At 46.3% G+C, this 21793-nt stretch overlaps 2 protein-coding genes across 3 annotated transcripts in view; one reads left to right on the top strand and one right to left on the bottom strand.

Annotated features, from left to right (window-relative positions):
- The window catches only part of LOC127596365 (uncharacterized), a 36256-nt gene extending 34629 nt beyond the window's left edge, over positions 1-1627 (bottom strand). The window contains exon 1 of the mRNA XM_052058762.1: positions 1270-1627. The gene's annotated coding sequence lies outside the window, so the exon portion shown is untranslated. The remainder of the gene's footprint in view (positions 1-1269) is intronic.
- Positions 1628-4926: 3299 nt separating this feature from the next.
- Positions 4927-21793, top strand: part of LOC127596413 (ADP-ribosylation factor-like protein 8A) — a 28787-nt gene continuing 11920 nt past the window's right edge. Inside the window, exons 1-4 of one of the 2 annotated variants that reach the window (XM_052058939.1) lie at positions 4927-5449; positions 19460-19540; positions 19606-19679; positions 19775-19868. In XM_052058939.1, the coding sequence (XP_051914899.1) occupies positions 5327-5449; positions 19460-19540; positions 19606-19679; positions 19775-19868 (372 nt within the window). In that variant the 5' untranslated portion in view covers positions 4927-5326. The remainder of the gene's footprint in view (positions 5450-19459; positions 19541-19605; positions 19680-19774; positions 19869-21793) is intronic. The other variant, XM_052058940.1, reaches the window with a different exon arrangement.

Raw genomic sequence — 21793 nt, 5'->3', positions numbered from 1 at the left:
TACAGAATGACATCGTCACACTGTACACAGAGCTTTACCAGCGACATTGAGCTTTTTCACGAAATCCGACACAAGCACAAACAATGGTTCCTCTTTACTAATTCCTACTAGGGACATTGTCAGCTTTCTACCCAACCAGTCCCATCGAAACTTGTTTTTCAGATCCGCATCGATCTGACACACTTTAGCTTCGACAAGAGTCTCGATAACATTCGGCCTTCGCGAGAAAGGGGTTTAGGAAGGCGAACACGGATTGGTTGTGATTCTGCATTTGCCGATATAGCGACCAATCACAACAAGTAAGACTTGGTTTCAGCCCATACAGTAAAGCTCCTCTACAACGAAATCATGTTTGCAGCAAGACATTTTTCACAACAGGGTTTTTTTCACTGTAGCAAATTTGATCTCAGATGTAAACACACACACACAACCAAACGTATGTGTACACACACACACAAACGTATGTGTACTCTATGTTTTTATTCCAATAGTGCATAAGTATGAGCATCCACTTATTTGACACTTCATATAATCAGCGTAGAAAGAAAAAAAGGGAAAGAAATTGCAAAATTTACGAGCAGCATTCACTTTCTTGCTTGGCTCTCGACGAAGGCGGACGCTTTTGCTTTCTGCTCCTGTCCCCCCTTCCCCACTCCCACCCTTCCCTGCTCGCCAGTCAGTCCATGTGCTGTCTTTGTCTGACTTTCCCTAGCCTCCTGTCGTATTTTCAACCTAAAAATAAACCTGGAATTGGTTGGCTGGTCTCTCGATGCTTTCGACAAAATTTTCTCAATGAGAAGAGCAGGCAATGGGGAGCCTCCTTGCCCGTCGGGGACCTTTGCTGCTGGGTACACTCTAGATCCTTGGAGGAAGCGGAGAATGGTGTGCCTTTCAACACTGTCCGTTGAGGATGTGGATGACATCTACATTATCAGCCTTCCGATAACAGGTATGCTGCTGTTTGGTGTTAGCGTCCTGATCTATCACAAAATTCAACCAATGGGAGCGGCTCTATTGGAAGTGAAGAGGCTCCCGGTCTAAGGATGGCATTGTGCGGATGTCCAACACTCAGACTCGGACTGTGCTCAACCACAAACTGTTGCGGTTTTGGAGCGTCCGTGCAAGATGAGAAACTCCAGTTTCTCCAACTGGATCTTGGAGAAACTGGAATCCGTGCTCAAATATTGACTGAAATCACGGATTTGGATGATCGATGCCACTAAAGAGACATAAGCCACGGACTCAAGGCTGTCTTAAGTTCTTGGGCAGCCTGCTACCAAAACAACATCTGCTATCTCGACCTTCCCCTGATGAAAGTATGCACGGAAGCTAGCCCCCCACCATCACCCCCTCCTTTATACATTCCCTTGTGTCACAGTCTTCATTGTTTATGTCTTGTGACCTGTTGTAACTGTCATATGCTTGTGCAGGAGGTTTTTGCCTACCTGAAATTATCCTCAAATTGAGGGTAGTTCAAGAGTGGGGTTTTTTTTCTCCCCCTCTCACTCCCTTGTGGTTTCTTTCTGACTTCCGGGTTGAGTGAACGCTGGCGCGTTTTGGCTGCCGCTGCTCAACCCGTATTGTTTGGTGTTTTTTGTTCTTGTAAAGTGTCCTTGGGTGTCTTAAAAGGCGCTTATAAATAAAATTAGCTGGTTTGCCGCCCTCCGGGCGGCTCATCAGCTAGTTCCTGCGGAAGGCTGGTAAGGTGGTGGTTCGCCGCCCTCCGGGCGGCTCATCAGCTAGTTCCTGCGGAAGGCTGGTAAGGTGGGCCTTCGGCCCACAAAAGTGTTATTGCTTGGTTCAACTTTTTGTTCATCTTCATTGCTTATCGCGAAAATAAAGAGATGTTTAGCTCTACTAAATAACTAACAATTTTATTGCAATGCTTGTGGGTAGACAACATTTTTTCGGTAAGATGCCCGCGCGATCGTAGTGAGCCACTGCCTGAGCGGCGCAGTGGCGGCGCGCAGCGGCGCGGTGAAGTAGGTACGTTTTGAAAAGGGACAGACGGAAGGACAGACCGCGTGCGGGACGACGCGCAATATATATATAGATGTATTATTATTATTTATTATTTATTAGGGCAACCGGTAGTCCAGTGGTTAGCACGTCGGCTTCACAGCGCAGAGGTTCGATTCCAGCTCCGGCCTCCCTGTGTGCAGTTTGCATGTTCTCCCCAGGCCTGCGTGGGTTTTCTCCGGGTGCTCTGGTTTCCTCCCACATTCCAAAAAACATGCGTGGCAGGCTGATTGAACACTCTAAATTGTCCCTAGGCGTGAGTGTGAGCGTGGATGGTTGTTCGTCTCCGTGTGCCCTATGATTGGCTGGCAACCAATTCAGGGTGTCCCCCGCCTACTGCCCGAAGACAGCTGGGATAGGCTCCAGCACCCCCCGCGACCCTAGTGAGGATCAAGCGGTTCGGAAGATGAATGACTGAATGAATTATTATTATTATTACTTTCGCAAACATCAATTTCTTGGATAATGTCTTTTATTTTGCCTCCCCCATCTTTCATTTTGATCAGTTTTACCCTTGCAGCGTCAGAGCTCTTCTTGTCTTAGCTACTTGACATTCAAAGGTCCGTTTTGTAGCCATTTCAGCAATGCAATGTTCTTGCTCCGTCTGAAACTAACAAAAACAAATACTTCCTGGACTACTGCGCATGTGTAAACCAGTGGGGTGGTTGCTGTTGCCATTTCCGAACAAAGCAGTAGAGGTCGTTGTTGGATTAGACTTTGTTTTAGTGAATCTCGTCGCGAGGCATGAGCAGAGAAAAATATTTCGTATAACGCAACGGGGTTTTTTTCGTTGGTGGGCAGGAATGTGAGAATGGTGTTCATGCATGAAGATTTTTTCACACTCGGGGATATTTTCGCCCATGTAGTTTTCCTTCTAGAGGAGTTTCACTGTGTACGAAGTAACGACAAACTAACACTTCGCAAGAAAAAACGGTATTGAAAATGGATGGTTGCAAACTTTATTTGTAAATATTACGAGTCCCGAGTCTGCCGAAGACAAGTAAGTCCGGCAGCCCAGAAATAACAGCAGCCCCCCCCCCCCCCCGCCCACACACACACACACATACACACAAAATTTTCTTAACGGATTTGGAACAATATAAAAAAGGTCAATTTTGGCGGACTTCTGCCAAAAAGTGGAAAGATTTCATCCCTGAATATATTGCCCAAAAACTACAGCATACAGTACAGGTATATGACAAAATATAACAAGACTATTTGCTACAAAATGAGACGAGTAGAAGACCTGGTGACTTTCTTTCTTTCCACTCACTCACTGTCTCGAACTTGACCTCCCCTCGATCACCACACAAGACAGCGTTGCTCAGCTGATGTCATGCAACGAACTTTTGAAGCCAGCCACAGGAGTCTGTGATGCTCCTTGTTAGCGTTATGGAACTCACCTCCTCTCTTATTAAGTGGTCCAGTTTGCGGAAGGTTTTTAGCACGATAACAGTCAAGCCATTCCGGGAAACGTTTATTTACTTGACTCTCCGTCGAGCCGCAAGCAATTCACTCCGAGCATGGAAATAACCAGAATCGGATTGAGCAAGAATCGCTTCCTCGTTTTTCAAAGTCTCATAGATTTGAGTCTTTCAGATTCAAAGCGTCTCCTGAATGTTTCGTACTTTGTAACTCGCTTCGTTTAATCAGATACACTTCACTTTCTCTTCCACAGCCATTACTGTTCCTCTTCATTTGGATGCCATGATCTACAGGACGTAAACATATTCGCAATTTAAGTCAAGTCAGGTCAACAGTATTTATAGAGCACTTTCAAATTTCAGTAAAACTCACTGCAATAAAGAGTCACTCGCATGTTGCCGTTTTGGATCCAATGACACTTATTCCGCCATATCGAACGGGAGTTGCTCGAGTTGGCGCGCAACTGCGGGCTTCTGTATGGCATCCGGGTTTCGGAACTTTTGTTGTTATGAATTAATCGTTGAGGTAATACAGTATTAGAAAGTTTAATGCATACTTTCTCTTTTTAAACCGGGTTGGGGAATATCCGTTTGACAGAAGTCCGCAGGCGGTAGATAAGTTTTCTCCCTCGATCTCTCAACCTCTCGACTCCCTGTGCTCTGCAACTTGAAGTACAAATGCCTGTCATTACAAGTCCAAATGAAATGAATGCAATCATTAACATAGAATCTTAATTGTGTACCAAACCTATGGCAGGCCGGATTAAAAAGACCGAGATCCAGCCCGCGGGCCTTAGTTTGCTCACTTCTGCTGTAGGCTATTACAAAGTGCTGTAAATCAAACAAAGATTTGCCCTTGAATACTTTCAACCATTATGAAATACTTACAGTAATAGCCTGAACTTGAGCATATAGACCTGGCCTACTGTATTGTATACATATAAAGTGCTGTAAATTAAACAAAGCCTGTCTGAGACACTTGTACTGAAAGAGGACAATACTTATATAGCCTATAAAGTGCTGTGAATTTAACTGGGGACACCTTTAAGAGGAAGAAAAACAATGAAACACATGTCTTCAAGGCTGAACTTGATCATGCTATATTACATGTAGATACTGTAGAGTGCTGTAACAGCTCAGGGCACTTTTACTAAGAAAGATGATAATAATAATAACTAGTGCATTATTGGGCAACGACCATGACAGGCAATGCGAAAGGGGTTCCCCTGCCGGCATGCAGGATTTGGAACAGAGCAGAGGAGAACACACCAGTCGTAATGGTGTGACTATATCTCAATATGCCAGTAACCCAGTGGGGTCCAAAGTCGGTCCTCAAGGGTCCCTGTTTTCCAACTGTCCCTGCTGCAACACACCAGTCAGCTGATTGGGTCTAGCATGCCTGTAATCCTATTAAGGATGATCGAAACAAAGGATGGATGCCTATTTTTATTGATTGATCTTTTCATTAATTTTTTGGTTTTGGAAGATGATGGGATAAAAACCGTGCCTTGTGGTGCGATATCCGGTCGACTGAACTTGAATTGTTTGTTGTGTAGGTTACTGTTCATCCCGACGTTTTACTGTGAAATGGCCGGAAGTGACCATTCTAACATTCTTGTATTGTTGGGCAGGAAAAGGCGTCGTTAGTAAACAACGTAAAAGCAAAAAGACGGTTTCGGTTAATGAGTGACATCACCGACAAAAGACGTCTCCTAATCGGTGCCGCTAAAGATCCACGGTGCAATTCGGTTGTCCATCGCTGGCTCAGCTTGTCCCTTTGAAAAATCTGAGTTCTGGGCGTCAGCCTGTTTGCTAGCAAGCGGAGCCTCCTCGCAGTAGCAGCAGTAACCGAAACAAGCGTTCAGCATTTGCAGCGTACGACGATGATAGCGCTCATCAACAAACTGCTGGACTGGTTCAAAGCGCTCTTCTGGAAGGAGGAGATGGAACTGACCCTCGTTGGCTTGCAGTATTCCGGGAAGACGACCTTCGTTAATGTGATAGCGGTAAGAAAGCCTTTGCTATTCGCAAGCAGCTGTTAGCATCTGGCTGTATCCATTGTTGACCTCGGTGTCTTTATGTCAGCCTTTAATGGCTCCTCGTGCTTTGTAATCACCAACATACAGTATATGTTTTAAAATTATAAGAATTCAATACGCTACTAAGCGTGTCTCATAGCAGACGACAGCCGAGTCATGTTGTTTGAAGTTAAATATTTTAAGTCAACTGACATCAGCACCGGTGGATGATGGGAAGCGGGCACATGCTGTGAGCAAGTCTGTAAAGAAAAGACAACATAAATACGACGACCCCACCTTGAGTTGGTTGACCCTGCGGGCCTATCTGTGAATGGAGTAACGATGCATCATGCTCGCCGTAACGAATAGTGAAGCCACCGGCGGCCTTCTTATGTTGCCACTAATTAAGTGCCCCTAACTTGAATACATTGAATTCTCTGCAGCGTTTTCACGTTTTCTGCTACATGCACATTTCATTCGTAAGAATGTGATTATAAATTTATAAAATTTTATAAAAACAGAGGTATGAATGATGATGAAGTGAATACAAAGGCCTTTAAAAAAGTGTAAACCTCACTTCTATAACAATTCACGATACTGAGAAAATATACTCGGAATATGTCGACGCAAACAATGAAGTTTGTTCTTGGAGAAGCTCTGATTACTCCACACAGGGATCCTGCCATGAAATATGGAAAGTTGTCAGCCCCAATGGCAACGTAAGATGGCTGCCCTCTGATTTAAGTTGCTAGGGACCAAATTTTAGTCCATTCGTATGTCAATCCATGGTTGACCTATGATAGGAAAAAAGTCAGTATAGTTCGCTTGCATACATTTCAGAGCAATGCATTCTGGGAGATTTTTTATCTACCTCATCCATTTTGGATGAGTTACACACACGCTGCACGCATGCACACACAGCTGTTAAGTGATCATCAATTTGTTTTATGATGGCATTTTCAAAGTATTTTGATGACTTGCTAGCTAATCTACAACCCCGGTACCGGCAGAAAATTACTCTGTTCAGAGGAAGTGACCCATACGTACTGTCCAAACCTGATTTCTCAGCTCAACATTGTTTCCTACATGGAAATGACGGCATGCTATGTGATGCAGATGAAAGCACACAAATTATTGCAGGGTTCCAATTTTTTTGTCAGTGGATGGGCGTAAACTTCAATATACCGTATTTTCACGACTATAAGGCGCCATTAAAAGTCTTACATTTTCTCCAAAATGGACAGGACGCCTTATGGTGCGGAGCGTCCTTTGTATGCACTGAGTTCCAAAATCTGACTGACAGCCGACACGCTGTTTATATAGAGAAAAGGCGGAAGTGACTGTGGCCAGGCATGCGTGAAAGAAGTCGGCCAATCAGGGAAGGGTGGGCGTGTATATATACATATAGGGAGAGGGAGAGAGAGAGAGAGAGGGAGAGAGAGAGGGAGAGAGAGGGAGAGGAGAGAGAGGGAGAGAGAGGGAGAGGGACGGAGGGAGAGGGACGGAGGGAGAGGGACGGAGGGAGAGGGACGGAGGGAGAGGGAGAGGGAGGGGGAGAGGGAGGGGGAGGGAGGGAGGGAGGGAGGGAGGGAGAGAGGGAGAGAGGGAGAGAGAGAGAGAGAGAGAGAGAGAGAGAGAGAGAGAGAGAGAGAGAGAGAGAGGGAGAGGGACGGAGAGGGAGGGGGAGAGGGAGGGGGAGGGAGGGAGGGAGAGAGAGAGAGAGAGAGAGAGAGAGAGAGAGAGAGGGGGGGGGGGGGACAGGCAAGCTGGGGAGCAGTCCGCCAATGGTGAAGGGTGGGCGTGTAAGTGGACGCTAAAGGGACGCCGCAAGCAGGTACCAACACCTGTATAGAGTGTGGCAATGTGCATTGTTGCAAAACAACTCCGGTTTTGGTTTCTAAGAACCCCTGAAAATAAATTCGACAAAGAGACACGCCTACGAAGCTCAGTTCAAACTTAAAGTTAAAGTTAAAGTTATTGGACTTAACTGCAGCATTTGATACAGTGGATCACAGTATTCTGCTGACTCGTTTGCAGCACTTGGTGGGCATTGGCGGGAGTGTTCTTGATTGGTTTAGGTCCTATCTAGCTGACAGGACCTTTTGTGTCAGCCTTGGCTGCTCTGAATCACGCACTGCTCCCCTGTCATGTGGTGTTCCACAGGGCTCAATTCTGGGGCCTCTGCTGTTCTCGCTGTATCTGCTCCCATTGGGTTCCATCTTAAGGAAACATGGTATTCCTTTCCACTGCTATGCAGATGACTGCCAGATCTATGTCCCACTGAGCAAGAAAGACACCTTCTCATTAAGGCCACTCCTATCCTGTCTGGAAGAAATCAAAACCTGGATGGCACAAAATTTCTTGAAGTTCAACGAAAAGAAGACAGAGGTGATATTGTTTGGCCCCAGTGGACCTTGTACATTCCATCCTGTAGACTTGGGCCCCCTATCTCCTTATCTGAAATCAACGGTCTCAAACTTGGGACTTAAACTGGACAGTGATTTCAAACTCGATCGGCAAATTGGTGCCGTTGTTAAATCCAGCTTCTTTCACCTTAGACAGCTGGCCAAAATAAAACCTTTCCTCTCACATGAACAATTTGAGACAGTAATTCATGCCTTTGTCACATCCCGGCTCGATTACTGCAACGCCCTGTACTTTGGAGTCAGCCAGTCCTCCATCAAGCGCCTTCAGCTGGTACAGAATGCCGCTGCTCGCCTCTTGACTGGTACTCGTAAGAGGGAGCATATAACTCCTACTTTGGCATCCCTTCACTGGCTCCCCATTCATTTTAGAATTATTTTTAAGATCCTCCTCTTTGTTTTCAAATCTCTGAATAATCTCGCGCCACCTTACCTCTCTGAGCTCATACGCCCCTACACCCCTGCCCGGCGCCTCAGGTCTGTGGACCAGTCTTTGCTAGACGTACCAAGAACTAAACTGAGGCTCAGAGGGGATCGAGCCTTTTCTGTTGCTGGTCCATCTCTCTGGAATGACCTCCCACTGAACATTCGGCAAGCCTCCTCGCTGCCCATCTTTAAATCCCTCCTCAAAACTCACTTGTATTCTTTGGCGTTTGACTCAGCATGACTTAGATTTGCTATTGTTTTTACTGCTTGGTGCTTTCTACCGCCTTATTACTTATTACTTATTACTGATTCGTCTTACTGTTTATTGTATATGTTAAATCGCTCCATGTACAGCACTTTGTATGCAGCGATGGCTGTTTGAAAGTGCTCTATAAATACTGTTGACTTGACTTGACTTGACTTAAAGCCACCGGTTATGCTTTTGGCATGCGTGCCCATCTCACAGCAGCGGTGAAAAACCAAGTAATGCAAATGACCTCTGAGCTTGCCGTTATTCCCGGAGGCTTGACTAAAGAACTCCAACCGCTGGACATTGGCATCAACCGGGCGTTCAAAGTAAAGTTGCGAACGGCATGGGAACAATGGATGATCGATGGCAAACACAACTTTACAAAGAGTGAGAGGCAGCGCTGGGCGAGTTACGCCACAATACGCAACAACGAGAGGGAACGCAGCGTTTTTGATGGATTACGGTACTTGCACAATTGTTCAATTCTTTCTACACACACACGCGCTGCCACCATGTTTCGCTCTGTTCTTTACTTTCAAATGTGGGAAAGCTTCACACGAGAGAAATATTGACTTTGCTGTTGCTGCTCCTTCTTTCCGCTCGGCAATGCGTAGCAACTCAGACTAGCATGTGATGCGTTCAATGACAACTGGGATGTGCAGTCCTCTGCTTCTGATACAGAGGATGAGGACTTTGATGGATTTTTGGGTGATGACTGATCGAAAAACGTGAGAACATTGTACAATGGCTAAATAAAATACACCTGAACTCAGTTCTGCTTTCGTTGCCTTTTTAAAAACGTGTTTTTAGCTTGTATCTGTATGTCTTGGCATGCTACCGTATGCTTCAAACTAACGCGTTAGCGTGCGCGCATGCATGCTGTATGTTTAAGCTGGCGTATGTTTTACCACTGTAAAACTGCGCCCATTGGTACAGTGCGGTCTGTCTATGTGTAAAATACAGAAATGTCACCCATTAATGAGACTGCGCCCAGCCGTGCGGTTCGTCGAATAGTCGTGAAAATGCGGTAGTCTCAAAAGAAGCTATTTAAATTGTTGCATGGGTGAGTAAACTGTTGTTAAAGTTGTATAGTAATGGTTGGCTCTATTGCACATACAGTAACCACACAGTGCAGTAAGGGTGTCATTATACCATGAAAAAAGTTGTCATTAGCATTTTATCTGCATCTTATTGAACATAGTAATATGATGATGAAGCTTCACATTTGTCAACTTTTTCGGATGTTTTCAGCTTGACTGCTGCTTTTAGCTTGTTGAGATGGTAAATCAATTGTCGCTCCTGTGACTTGCAACAGTGAAAGACGGATAAATGATTGGGATGTCGTATTGCTTATTCAACTTTGACTTTATCCTATACCATGTCAGCAGCAAACAATTTGCAATTATTTGCTTTCATAAATAGCAGCGATCTGAGTTTGTTTTTGGCTAACACTGGATTCGCCCACTAGCTAGCTTGTCCTAGCTAGCTAGCTTGCTAATAAATCCAAAATATAAGCGTCTTGCAGGTTAGTTTTGTTTAACCTGACATTTTTTAATTATAGTTTATATAAAATTATCTCATCACGACAATCCATCTATCCATCCATCATCTACCGCTTATCCGGGGCCGGGTCGCGGGGGCAACAGCTTTAGCAGGGAAGCCCAGACTTCCCTCTCCCTAGCTACTTCGTCCAGCTCTCCCCGGGGGATCCCGAGTCGTTCCCAGACAAGCTGGGTGACAGTCTCTCCAGCGTGTCCTGGGTCTTCCTCGGGGTCTCCTCCCGGTGGGGCATGACCGGAACTCCTCACCGGGGAGGCGCTCAGGAGGCATCCGAATAAGATGCCCAAGCCACCTCATCTGGCTCCTCTCGATATGGAGGAGAAGCGGCTCGACTCTGAGCCCCTCCCGGATGACCGAGCTTCTCACCTTATCTCTAAGGGAGAGCCCGGACACCCTGCGGAGAAAACTCATTTCGGCCGCTTGTAACCGGGATCTCGTTCTTTCGGTCACGACCCATAGCTCGTGACCATAGATGAGGGTTGGAACGTAGATCGACCAGTAAATTGAGAGCTTCGCCCTTTGGCTCAGCTCCTTCTTCACCACGACAGACCGATACAACGTCCGCATCACAGCAGACGCTGCACCGATCCGCCTGTCGATCTCCCGCTCCCTTCTGCCCCCACTCGTGAACAAGAACCCAAGATACTTGAACTCCTCCACTTGGGGCAAGATCTCTTCCCCGACCCGGAGGAGGCACTCCACCCTTTTTCGACTGAGGACCATGGTTTCAGATTTGGAGGTGCTGATTTTCATCCCAACCGCTTCACTCTCGGCTGCGAAACGCTCCAGTGAGAGTTGGAGAGCCCTGTTTGAAGGAGCCAACAGCACCACATCATCTGCAAAAAGCAGGGATGCAATACTGAGGCCCCCAAAACGGACCCCCTCAACGCTTCGGCTGCGCCTAGAAATTCTGTCCATGAAGGTTATGAACAGAATCGGTGACAAAGGGCAGCCTTGGCGGAGTCCTACCCTCACTGGAAACGATTCCGACTTAGTGCCGGCAATGCGAACCAAACTCTGACATCGGTGGTATAGTGACCGAACAGTCCGTATCAGGGCGTTCGGTACCCCATACCCACGAAGCACCCCCCACAGAACTCCCCGAGGGACACGGTCAAACGCCTTCTCCAAGTCCACAAAACACATGTAGACTGGTTGAGCGAATTCCCACATACCCTCGAGAACCCTGCTAAGGGTGTAGAGCTGTTCCACGGCCGGGACGAAAACCACACTGCTCCTCCTCAATCTGAGGCTCGACTTCCTGACGGACCCTCCTCTCCAGCACCCCTGAATAGACCTTACCAGGGAAGCTGAGGAGTGTGATCCTTCTGTAGTTGGAACACACCCTCCGGTCCCCCTTTTTAAAAAGAGGGACTACCACCCCGGTCTGCCAATCCAGAGGCACTCTCCCCGTTGACCACGCGATGTTGCAGAGGCGTGTCAACCAGGACAGCCCCACAACATCCAGAACCGTGAGGAACTCCGGTCGGATCTCATCCACCCCTGGGGCCTTGCCACCGAGGAGCTTTTTAACCACATCGGTGACTTCAACCACAGAGATAGGAGAGCCCACCTCAGAGTCCCCGGGCTCTGCTTCCTCCAAGGAAGACTTGTTGAGGAGGTCTTCGAAGTACTCTGCCCACCGGTTCACAACGTCCCGAGTCGAAGTCAGCAGCGCCCCATCCCCACTGTACACAGTGTTAGTGGTGCACTGCTTCCCCCTCCTGAGACGTCGGATGGTGGACCAGAATTTCCTCGAAGCCGTCCGGAAGTCGGCTTCCATGGCCTCACCGAACTCTTCCCATGCTCGGGTTTTTGCCTCGGTGACCACCAAAGCTGCGTTCCGCTTGGCCAGTCGATACCCGTCAGCTGCATCTGGGGTCCCACAGGCCATAAAGGCTCGATAGGACTCCTTCTTCAGCTTGACGGCATCCCTTACTGCTGGTGTCCACCAGCGAGTATGAGGGTTGCCGCCACGACAGGCACCAACCACCTTACGGCCACAACTCAGATTGGCCGCCTCAACAATAGAGGCACGGAACATGGTCCACTCGGGCTCAATGTCCCCCGCCTCCCCCGGAACATGGGAAAAGCTCTGTCGGAGGTGGGAGTTGAAACTCCTTCTGACAGGGTATTCCGCCAGACGCTCCCAACAAACCCTCACAATACGTTTGGGTCTGCCAGGACGGACCGGCATCTTCCCCCACCATCGGAGCCTACTCACCACCAGGTGGTGATCAGTTGACAGCTCCGCCCCTCTCTTCACCCGAGTGTCCAGAACATGCGGCCGCAAATCCGATGACACGACCACAAGGTCGATCATCGAACTACGGCCTGGGGTGTCCTGGTGCCAAGTGCACATGTGGACACCCTAATGCTTGAACAAGGTGTTCGTTATGGACAGTCCGTGACGAGCACAGAAGTCCAATAACAAAACACCACTCGAGTTCTGATCGGGGGCGCCGTTCATCCCAATCACGCCCCTCCAGGTCTCACTGTCATTGCCCACGTGAGCATTGAAGTCCCCCAGTAGAACAAGGGAGTCCCCAGCAGGAGTACTCTCCAGCACACCCTCCAAGGACTCCAAAAAGGGTGGGTATGCTGAGCTGCTGTTTGGTGCATATGCACAAACAACAGTCAGGACCCCAATGTACAGGCACTGAGTCGGGGGCAATAAGTATGCCCACACCTGCTCTGCGCCTCTCACCGTGAGCAACTCCAGAGTGAAAGAGAGTCCAACCCCTCTCGAGAGGACTGGTACCAGAACCTAGGCTGTGTGTGGAGGCAAGTCCGACTATATCCAATCGGAACTTCTCTGCCTCACACACCAGTTCGGGCTCCTTCCCTGCCAGAGAGGTGACATTCCATGTCCCAAGAGCTAGCTTCTGCAGCCGAGGATCGGACCGCCATGGTCCCCGCCTTTGGCTGCCGCCCAACTCGCATAGCACCCGACCCCTTTGACCCCTCCCACGGGTGGTGAGACCATGAGAAGGGGGACCCACGTTGCCTCTTCGGGCTGAGCCCGGCCGGGCCCCATGGGTGTAGGCCCGGCCACCAGGCGCTCGCCAACGAGCCCCACCTCCAGGCCTGGCTCCAGAGGGGGGGGCCCCGGTGACCCACGTCCGGGCAAGGGAAACTGAGTACCATCGATTTTGTTTTCCATAAGGGGCTTTGTGAGCCGTGCTTTGTCTGGTCCCTCACCTAGGACCTGTTTGCCATGGGTGACCCTGCCAGGGGCATAAAGCCCCAGACAACTTAGCTCCTAGGATCATTGGGACACACAAACCCCTCCACCACGGTAAGGTGACGGCTCATGGAGAGCCAGCCAAGTCTTGTGTCATTATCAAACAAACACATGACGGAAGTCCGACACAGCACGAAAGCAACGCATTCTCGCCGTACGTAATAAACTCTTCACGAGCATTTGCTATGGAGCAAATTTTTAAAGCACCTCCCTGAGGTGGATCAAATTTTCCGGAGCTATGCCGGAGCTAATTTGCACATGTGAACGCTCTTCTGGGGCAGCTACGGCGTAACACCGGACCAAATCTTGCCGTGTGAACAACCCTACCGAGTGTGTGTGTGTGTGTGTGTTGGGAGGGGGGGGGGGTTAAGTCATGCATGTGAAGTGAATGGGGCTGACTGCATGTTCGAATGGGGTGACATTGCTTTTGTCTCACAGGAATCCAATGGTGTGCTCTCTGCAAGAGTGGAAGTAGTTTTTTTTTTCTTTTTGTTATTTTCTAGTATTTTTTTTTACGGATCTTTGTGTGTTTTCTAACAACAGACATAACTGAAAATGTAACGTGCATACATGTACAAATAAATCTTGATCGATGCATCCTAATCTTTAGTGTTAGTGGCCCCTTTTGTTCTATACTCAATACATTTCATTAGTTTTTGCATTTAATGCATTTGTATCATGCTAAAAGGAAGCCTCTTTATACAACATTTTATCGTGCTTTAGTTTCACACCTTCATATTAACTTCATGTTAATACAAAGAGAATACAGGATTTATTTTTTGAAATGCATATTGTAAGCCATTCCCATATTCACTTTGAGCATACACAGATGAAGGGAAAACTGATTTACATTAAACCCTCATAGTGGACCATTTACGCAGAATGCAAAATTTTGACGTATTCTCGTCTTTGAATCAAAGGCAAAGGCATTCGGAAAAACACGAGAAAGCTGAAACGTAAAGGGGGGTTCTAAAATGGCTGAAATTTCATGATGTCACCGGCTGATAATTCTCAGGCATTGCAGCAAAGAATGAAAGGTTTTGATTCCGTAATTTCCACAATTTACATATTTTGCACCATAGAGACCCATTATAATTCATATTTTTGAATGCATCGTAATTTTTTTGCGCCTGTAATGGGCACAACCCCGTTTTGTTCAGTGGCTGTGTCGGCGCTGTTGGACAGTCGGCATTGGCGTGGCTGGATGGATGGCTGCTGAAGATGAGAATGTGGAGAGAGGACCGTTGGCGCAGAGCGCCGATAAGTATTTGGAACCGAGAGTCGCCGCTTGGAATTGACATGGATTTCCATGGGACAGGAGAAGTGAACCAATCTCTTTTTTTGTCAATGGATGCTACAGCTTCTTGTTGACTTGACCCCCAATTTCCTGGGGGTCAGAAAATGGAAGCGGATCGTCAGTACGGGCATCAGGACTTGTTATGGATGGGGCAATCTGTGAAAGCTGGTGCATGTTGTCCGTAAACCATACATATCGGGTTGGTAGGTAGCCAGGGTGCATCTGAGTCGTACGGTTGGCAGTAATAGTCTTGGTCAGACATCGCGTGTATGGCCTCTGTCGTCCTGTGGTGTGACCGAAGAGGATGCCTCAGTACTTTCATTGATGATGTCTCTGTCTTCTTTGGTGGCTTGGCACGCCACATGAAGCAGAGGAGCGCTGATTTCAAATTACTCTGTTATTGGTGGCTTGTCCACGGGTTGGTTTCCGGCCATGGGACTTGAAGCGAGGTCCCTTGTCACTCTTTTGCAGTGGGAAGCGTGGACCCAGGTGGCCCTCTCAACGACCTTCATGGTGGTGTGGGTGACAAGCAGCACTTGGAATGGACGAACCAGCGCCGATGTCTCCAGTTTTTTGTGTCTGAAGTTCTTAGTGCTAAGCACTGAGCACTGTTGTTTGCGCATGAGCGATGATTCAGTTGCCCTGTATGTGAATCAAGTACCGGGTTTGATGATAGGCTGACGTCGTAAGTTGTGTGTATTTAGCACCGTTGTTTGAATGGCAGCGCCACCGGGGAAGCGTTTTCGACACTTGTCATTCTAAAGCCCGGGAGCTGCATTGAGCCAGCCAAAGAGCCGCATGCGGCTCGCGAGCTGCGGGTTGGCCACCCCTGCCTGTGTCCACAAATGGGATTGTGAGAGTGGATGGTTGCTCATCTCAGAATGCCTTGCGAATTGGTACTTGAATCTGTGTTTTTGTGTATCATGAATATTTCCGAATAAGCCTTATCTTCAGAAAACTGATTTGATGTCTTTTAAATGTTTTTGCATGTCCTCTTTCTCGGTTTAATATTAACAACGCACATCCTGCAACTCTTTATTTGGCCAAAAAAGTGTGTATGTTGAAACGATTGATCGATAGAATCAATATAATTAATATAATAATTTGACACTCAAAATTCACAATACCCTTTTATTTCTTATTCATGTTTGAATGTTGTTTTTACATGAACTTTTATTCATTTTTCCCTCGTGCACATCATTCCAAGTTGTCGGAGTGTTTTAAGATGAAGCAATGCGTGTGCTTGTTTGGAAAACGTTGCAGTTTGCAAGAGAGGAGATTGTATGAACAAGAAGGTTGCTGTGTAAAGCCTTTGTAAATGCAGAGGGAAGTATAACGGGAACATGATCATTTGTCAACCCATCTCTGCTGGCACCATGGCAAACGGCAACAAACCTGAGTGAGTGGTGAGCGTTTAGTGCAAAAATTGGTGCATATGCACGGTTAGCATTTATAGTGTCCATTATAGTCAATATAATCGATGACGAAAATGGTCATTTGTTGCAGCTGAAGTATGAATAACCTGCAACTTACTAGCAGCCTTAGAAGCAATATTCCCGCTAATTTTACATGCGTTTGAGCGTCCTTTGGACTACGGTGAGCAACATCCACAGACTTGGATATGAATGGAAACACAATGCCCCTTACTTGCTGTTGCGGAAAGTGAAGCCACCAGAGATCGTCTTACGTTGCCACTCACTCAGAGTGCCTAACTTGAATTAATCGATTTCTGCATGGTGTTTTAACATTATTTTCTGTCTCTTTGGTGAAATTGCACACTTATGTGGGGTACGGTTTTACCAGTAAGTCGAGAAGAAGCTCCTCGTGCACATTTAATCGGTAAGAGTGAAATTATAAATTGTCATTTGTAAGGATGTTTGAGCAAACAACGAAAACAATGATTTCATGTTTAACGTTTTATTTAGTGTTGGGCGTGTCCAGATATTTCTGTGTATTCAGCGTCCCCAAATGTGTGTGCCCACGCAGGGTGTCGAGTCGTCTCGTGTAGAGGGCTCTTTGAAGTCCACAGGGAATCGCCTTACCGCAAAGGTGTGAAGAGCTGTTGAACTGTTTGCAAAGAGATGAAAGGATGCGAACTCGGCTTGAGAGTAAAGTTTGGGAACAAGTCAAGTCAAGTACAAATTGATTGTCAAATGAGCTATATATGTGCAAGATACAGCACAGATGAAATTTCCTCCCTCTCAACCAGACAACAGACAACAAGAGGAGCCGCTGCGGGTGCCCGCGCCGCTATCAAAAGAACAGTTAACATAAAATGACAAAATAATACAACACATAAGACACAAGCAGTCTTGCAGTCGAAACCACTTTTCAGACATACACTTTGTTGTTGGAAGCAGTTCTAGATGAAAGAGGAGCGAATCAAAGTGTCCTTTTCACCAGTGGATCAAAGAAGTCATGCTGATAATGTTCACACATCTGCTACAAGCTCAGTTTGAAAGCAAACAAGTAGCTGTAGCATCCATTAACGAAAAAGAGATGGGCTCTCATCTCCTGTACCATGTACAGTGCTGTTCAAAATAATGGCAGTGCAATGTGACTAACCAGAATATCCCTGGTTTTTAGTGTATTTCTTATTGTTACATGCCAGACAAGTTACCAGTAGGTGCAGTAGATTCTCAGAAAACAAACAAGCATTCATAATAGGCATGCTCCGAAGGCTGTGCAATTGGACAAAAGAGGTCATAGGACAAAAAGGGGTGTGTTTAAAAGAAATAGCAGTGTGGCAAACCAATCTGAGTTCATCAATTTTGGGGAAGAAAAAAAACAAATACAGGTGTGAATCGGGTGGCGCCTATTTAAGGATGATGAAGCCAGCACAGGTTGAACATACATTTGAGGAAAATGGGTCGTTCAAGACACTGCTCCAAAGAACAGCGTTATTCACGCAAAGTCGCTCTGTTACAAAAAAGGTATGTGTAGAAGAGGTTACAATTCGCCAAAAAAACACATACAATTGCCTAAAGAAAAATGGAGGATAATTTTTATCCATTTGTGTTCATATTGAATTTAATTGAAAGATGTTTGTTGTTTTTTTTCTCTTTCTCCTTTCTTCTTTCTACATACATTCTTGCTGCTGGAGGCTGTAAATTTCCCCATTGTGGGACGAATAAAGGATATCTTATCTTATCTTATCTTATCTTATGTTGCCTTAAGCTGAAGAGGACATGCCCTTGCTATTGGTGTTTCAACAAGACAATGACCACAAACACACCAGTAGGATGAGCAAAGTCTTGGTTCCAAACCAATAAAATTAATGTTATGGAGTGTCCAGCCCAATCCTCAGATCTCAATCCAATCGAGAATATTTGGGGTGATATCAAAAATGCGAAGCAAAACCAAGAAATGTAAATGGTGGAATGTTAAGCAATCATGGAGTAAAATAACAACTGAAAGGTGCCACAAGTTGGTTGACTATATGTCTATGTCTACCTTTTTTTTTGGAAATACAAAATAGTTTTGAGTTTGTACAGTCAACAGCAGACACATTTTTTTTAACACACCCCTTTTAACTATTTGCCCAATTGCACAGCCTTCGGAGTGTGCCTATTATGAATGCTGGGTCTTCAGATTCAGAAAACTTTCTTTATCCCCATGGGGTAATTTGGACTTAACAGGCACGCTCTGCACAAGAAACATGAAAAACAATGACGAACATGGGATACAGTGCAAAGGGCCTGTCGGTACTTCGCCGTATGTACAGCGCCCCGAGATCTTAGTTGAGAAAGTAAAACACTAGGGAAGAAAACCCTCTACTGAGGATAATTTAAGTCTAGGAAAAAAAGACCCAGCACGTCAAAAGCATATGACAGTTACAACAAGTCACAAGACATAACATGTAATAAGGGGGCGGATGAATGGGGGGCGGAGGGGTGGGGGGCTATGCGGCCCGACCGGTGAGCTGCCAGTCCATTCCAGCACTCAGCAGATCAGTTCACGTCACAGGGAAAAAACAGGAACAATAAAGGCGGTGAGCAGAGCAAAAAAGTGTCCGCCTTTGTCGAGAGCCAAGCAAGTCTATTTTGTTTTCTGAGAATGTGCTGAACCTACTGGTAACTTGTCTGGCATGTAACAATAAAAAATATACAAAAAAAACAGGTATAATCTGGTTAGTCACATTGTACTGAAATTATTTTGAACAGCACTGTAAATCCACTTCAATTCCGACTCCCAGTTCCAAAGACGCATCAGCGCTCTGTGCTGACATTCCTTTCTTCTCATTGTCGGCTCCTCAAACCATGCAACCATCCAGCTGCAGACAGTCCAACAGCATCGACCTCTCCGCTGAACAAAGCGTGGCTTTGAAAGTGCTGCCCATTACAGGCGCAAAGCACAATCGCCTCTGGGCTGTCCAGCAACTACAGTCAAATGGAAGATAAGAAAACCATTATTGTCTCACATTTGAGAAATGAGCAATTTACAGCAGCAAAGTTTGGAGGAAAGAAAGTAGAAAATAAGTATTTGCATGCACTAAATAGATAGATAGATAGATAAATAAAGGAACTGTTCCCAGTACAGAATGCAATGTAGAAACACAAAATATAAGATATTAGCAGATATGCAACTGCGTATATGCTGCATAAGGTGACCGTGCTATTTACAATGGGTGAGTGGGGGAGAGTCCAGGTTTTCAGGTGCCTATGATATCTACTTTGTATTAAAGGAGATACTGCACTGCTGATCATACGCATGCGCGCACACGCACACACACAGCATCACATGATTCCAAATAGTGACTGTATGAAAGACTGACACGTGATTGACATTGTTGTTCTAGTCTGGCCAGTTCAGTGAAGACATGATTCCCACTGTCGGCTTCAACATGAGGAAGATCACCAAGGGCAATGTCACCATCAAGGTGGGTCTTCGCTCTGTCACCATGAAAATGTCCTCAATGGAAATGTAACGTATGTGTGTGTACAGCTCTGGGACATTGGCGGGCAGCCGCGTTTCCGGAGCATGTGGGAGCGTTATTGCCGAGGAGTTAGCGCCATAGTGTAAGTGTTCCTCAATGTTTCGCCTTTCTTCCTTATCTTCTTCATGTGTGGTGTTCTCAGGGAAAAAAACCCAAAGATTTGTGTTGTGTTTGCAGATACATGGTGGATGCGGCCGACCCAGAAAAGATTGAAGCCTCCAAGAATGAACTCCACAACCTGCTGGACAAACCCCAGCTGCAGGGAATTCCTGTGAGTGTGCAACAGAACCTCTCGTGTTTAATACTCACATGGAAAACATTGTTGTTACTCCTCTGTTAATGGAAGAAAAACCCTAAATACCTTGAATATGACCAAAGTCATTAAAAAAAATGTAATAAAAAATAACCAATGAAAATCAGACATTGATTTTGAACTGTGGTTCAACAGAAACAATTTTACAAAACAAACTCAAGAAACGGCCCTGGACAAAAATTACGGGACTCTTAATACAGTATATCTTGTCGCACAACCTTTTGGGGCAATCACTACATACCGCAAAGAAGTTCTGAGATACAAAGTGGGACTCTCCTTCACACAAAGCTTGGGCTCCGGTCCCATTCCTCTAAAAAGAGTTTGGACTCATCCCCACTCTTGAGTTGCGCACGATGAGAGGTGGAGAGCACCTAAGGGCATACTTATTGTCCCCCCGGCTTGACGCCTGTTGATTGGGGTTCACTCAAGTGGATGAGAGGGTAGCCTCCTCATACTTTCATGTGAGGGGACAGGTCCTGACTGTTATTTGTGCTGATGCACCAAACAGCAAGTCAGAGTATCCACTCTTTGTGGAGTCCTGGAGGTTGCTGGACAGCGCTCTCCGTAGAGAACACTCTTCTGATTCAGTGCTCATGTGGGCAATCACAGTGAAACCAGGAAGGGTGTGATTGAGAAGAACGGGCTGCTCCTCCCAATCCCTCTCTTCCTCCACAATCATAACCCGAGTGGTGTTATGTTCCTGGACTTCTGTGCTTGTCATGGATTTTCCATAACCAACACATTATTCAAATTTGGACACTAATGTGAAGAGAGGCGCAGCTGTCAACTGATCACCAGCTGGTGGTGTGTTGACACTCGTTGCACAATCCCCGAACCTGCTGATGGACACCAACAGTAAGGGATTGTCAAGTTAATGGACTCTTCTTGGGCCTTTTTGGCCTGTGGGACTACGGAGGCAGCTGAGAAGTGCTGGCTGGCCAAGTGGTCGCCGACGCAAAAACTCAAGCATGGGAGGAGTTTGGTAAGGCCATGGAATACGACATCTGGATGGTTTCTTGGAAACTCTAGTCTACCATTTGCTGTCTCAGGAGAGGGGAAGCAGTCTACCATTAACACTGGGTGGAGTGGAGAAGGGGCACTCCTGACCTTGATCAGACAGTAGACGGTTGAGACTGTAGGGACATTCCTTAGAAGATCTCCTCAATTTCAACGACACTCCTTGCTTTAGGGAGTCAGGGTCTCTGGGGACCCTGAGGTGTGCTCACTTATATCTTGGTTTGAAGCCATGAGGTGGTTAAAACTCCTTGGTGGCAAAGCCCCAATAGTGGATGAGCCCTGAGTACTTAAAGGCTCTGGATGTTGTGGAGCTGTCCTGTTTGACACACTGCTACAACCACCCATGGACATCGGGGACAGACTCTCTCTCATGGTTGAGCCATGTTGACAATTACAGGCCTTTCTAATCTTTTAAAGTATAACTTGCACAATTGGTGGTTGACTAAATACTTATTTGCCCCACTGTACATGTTGCAGCTCCGAAAAAGGAGAGCTGTGGTGTTGTTTTTTTAAAACGTACACTTTATTTATGCTTTTAACTGTCTCAACAAACACAGACATGTCTGCGTCCAACTCCGTGCCTTCTCTCTTCTCGTTCGACTCGAGAGGCGTTCAAAGACAGCCTCAGAAAAACTGTAATTAATGATCACTTCATTGACACGAAGAAAAGCGAAAACAATGCTCCAAAACAAAAAATCAAGCAAGGAAATCACAAAATAAATTCTATGGGGACGTTTGTGAACACAATAAAGGAATGAACAACAAAAGAAATCAGAGACAGTCCAGTCTCCTACATACATACAGCATCTGTTTCCTTCATTGTAAGTTTTATAGAAGGCTTTTATTTTTTTGCGGCTCCAGACATC

Source organism: Hippocampus zosterae, chromosome 2, assembly GCF_025434085.1.
Source record: "Hippocampus zosterae strain Florida chromosome 2, ASM2543408v3, whole genome shotgun sequence".
Classification (NCBI taxonomy): domain Eukaryota; kingdom Metazoa; phylum Chordata; class Actinopteri; order Syngnathiformes; family Syngnathidae; genus Hippocampus; species Hippocampus zosterae.
The sequence above is the reverse complement of the archived record's forward strand: the minus strand, read 5'-3'. Positions and strand labels throughout refer to the sequence as shown.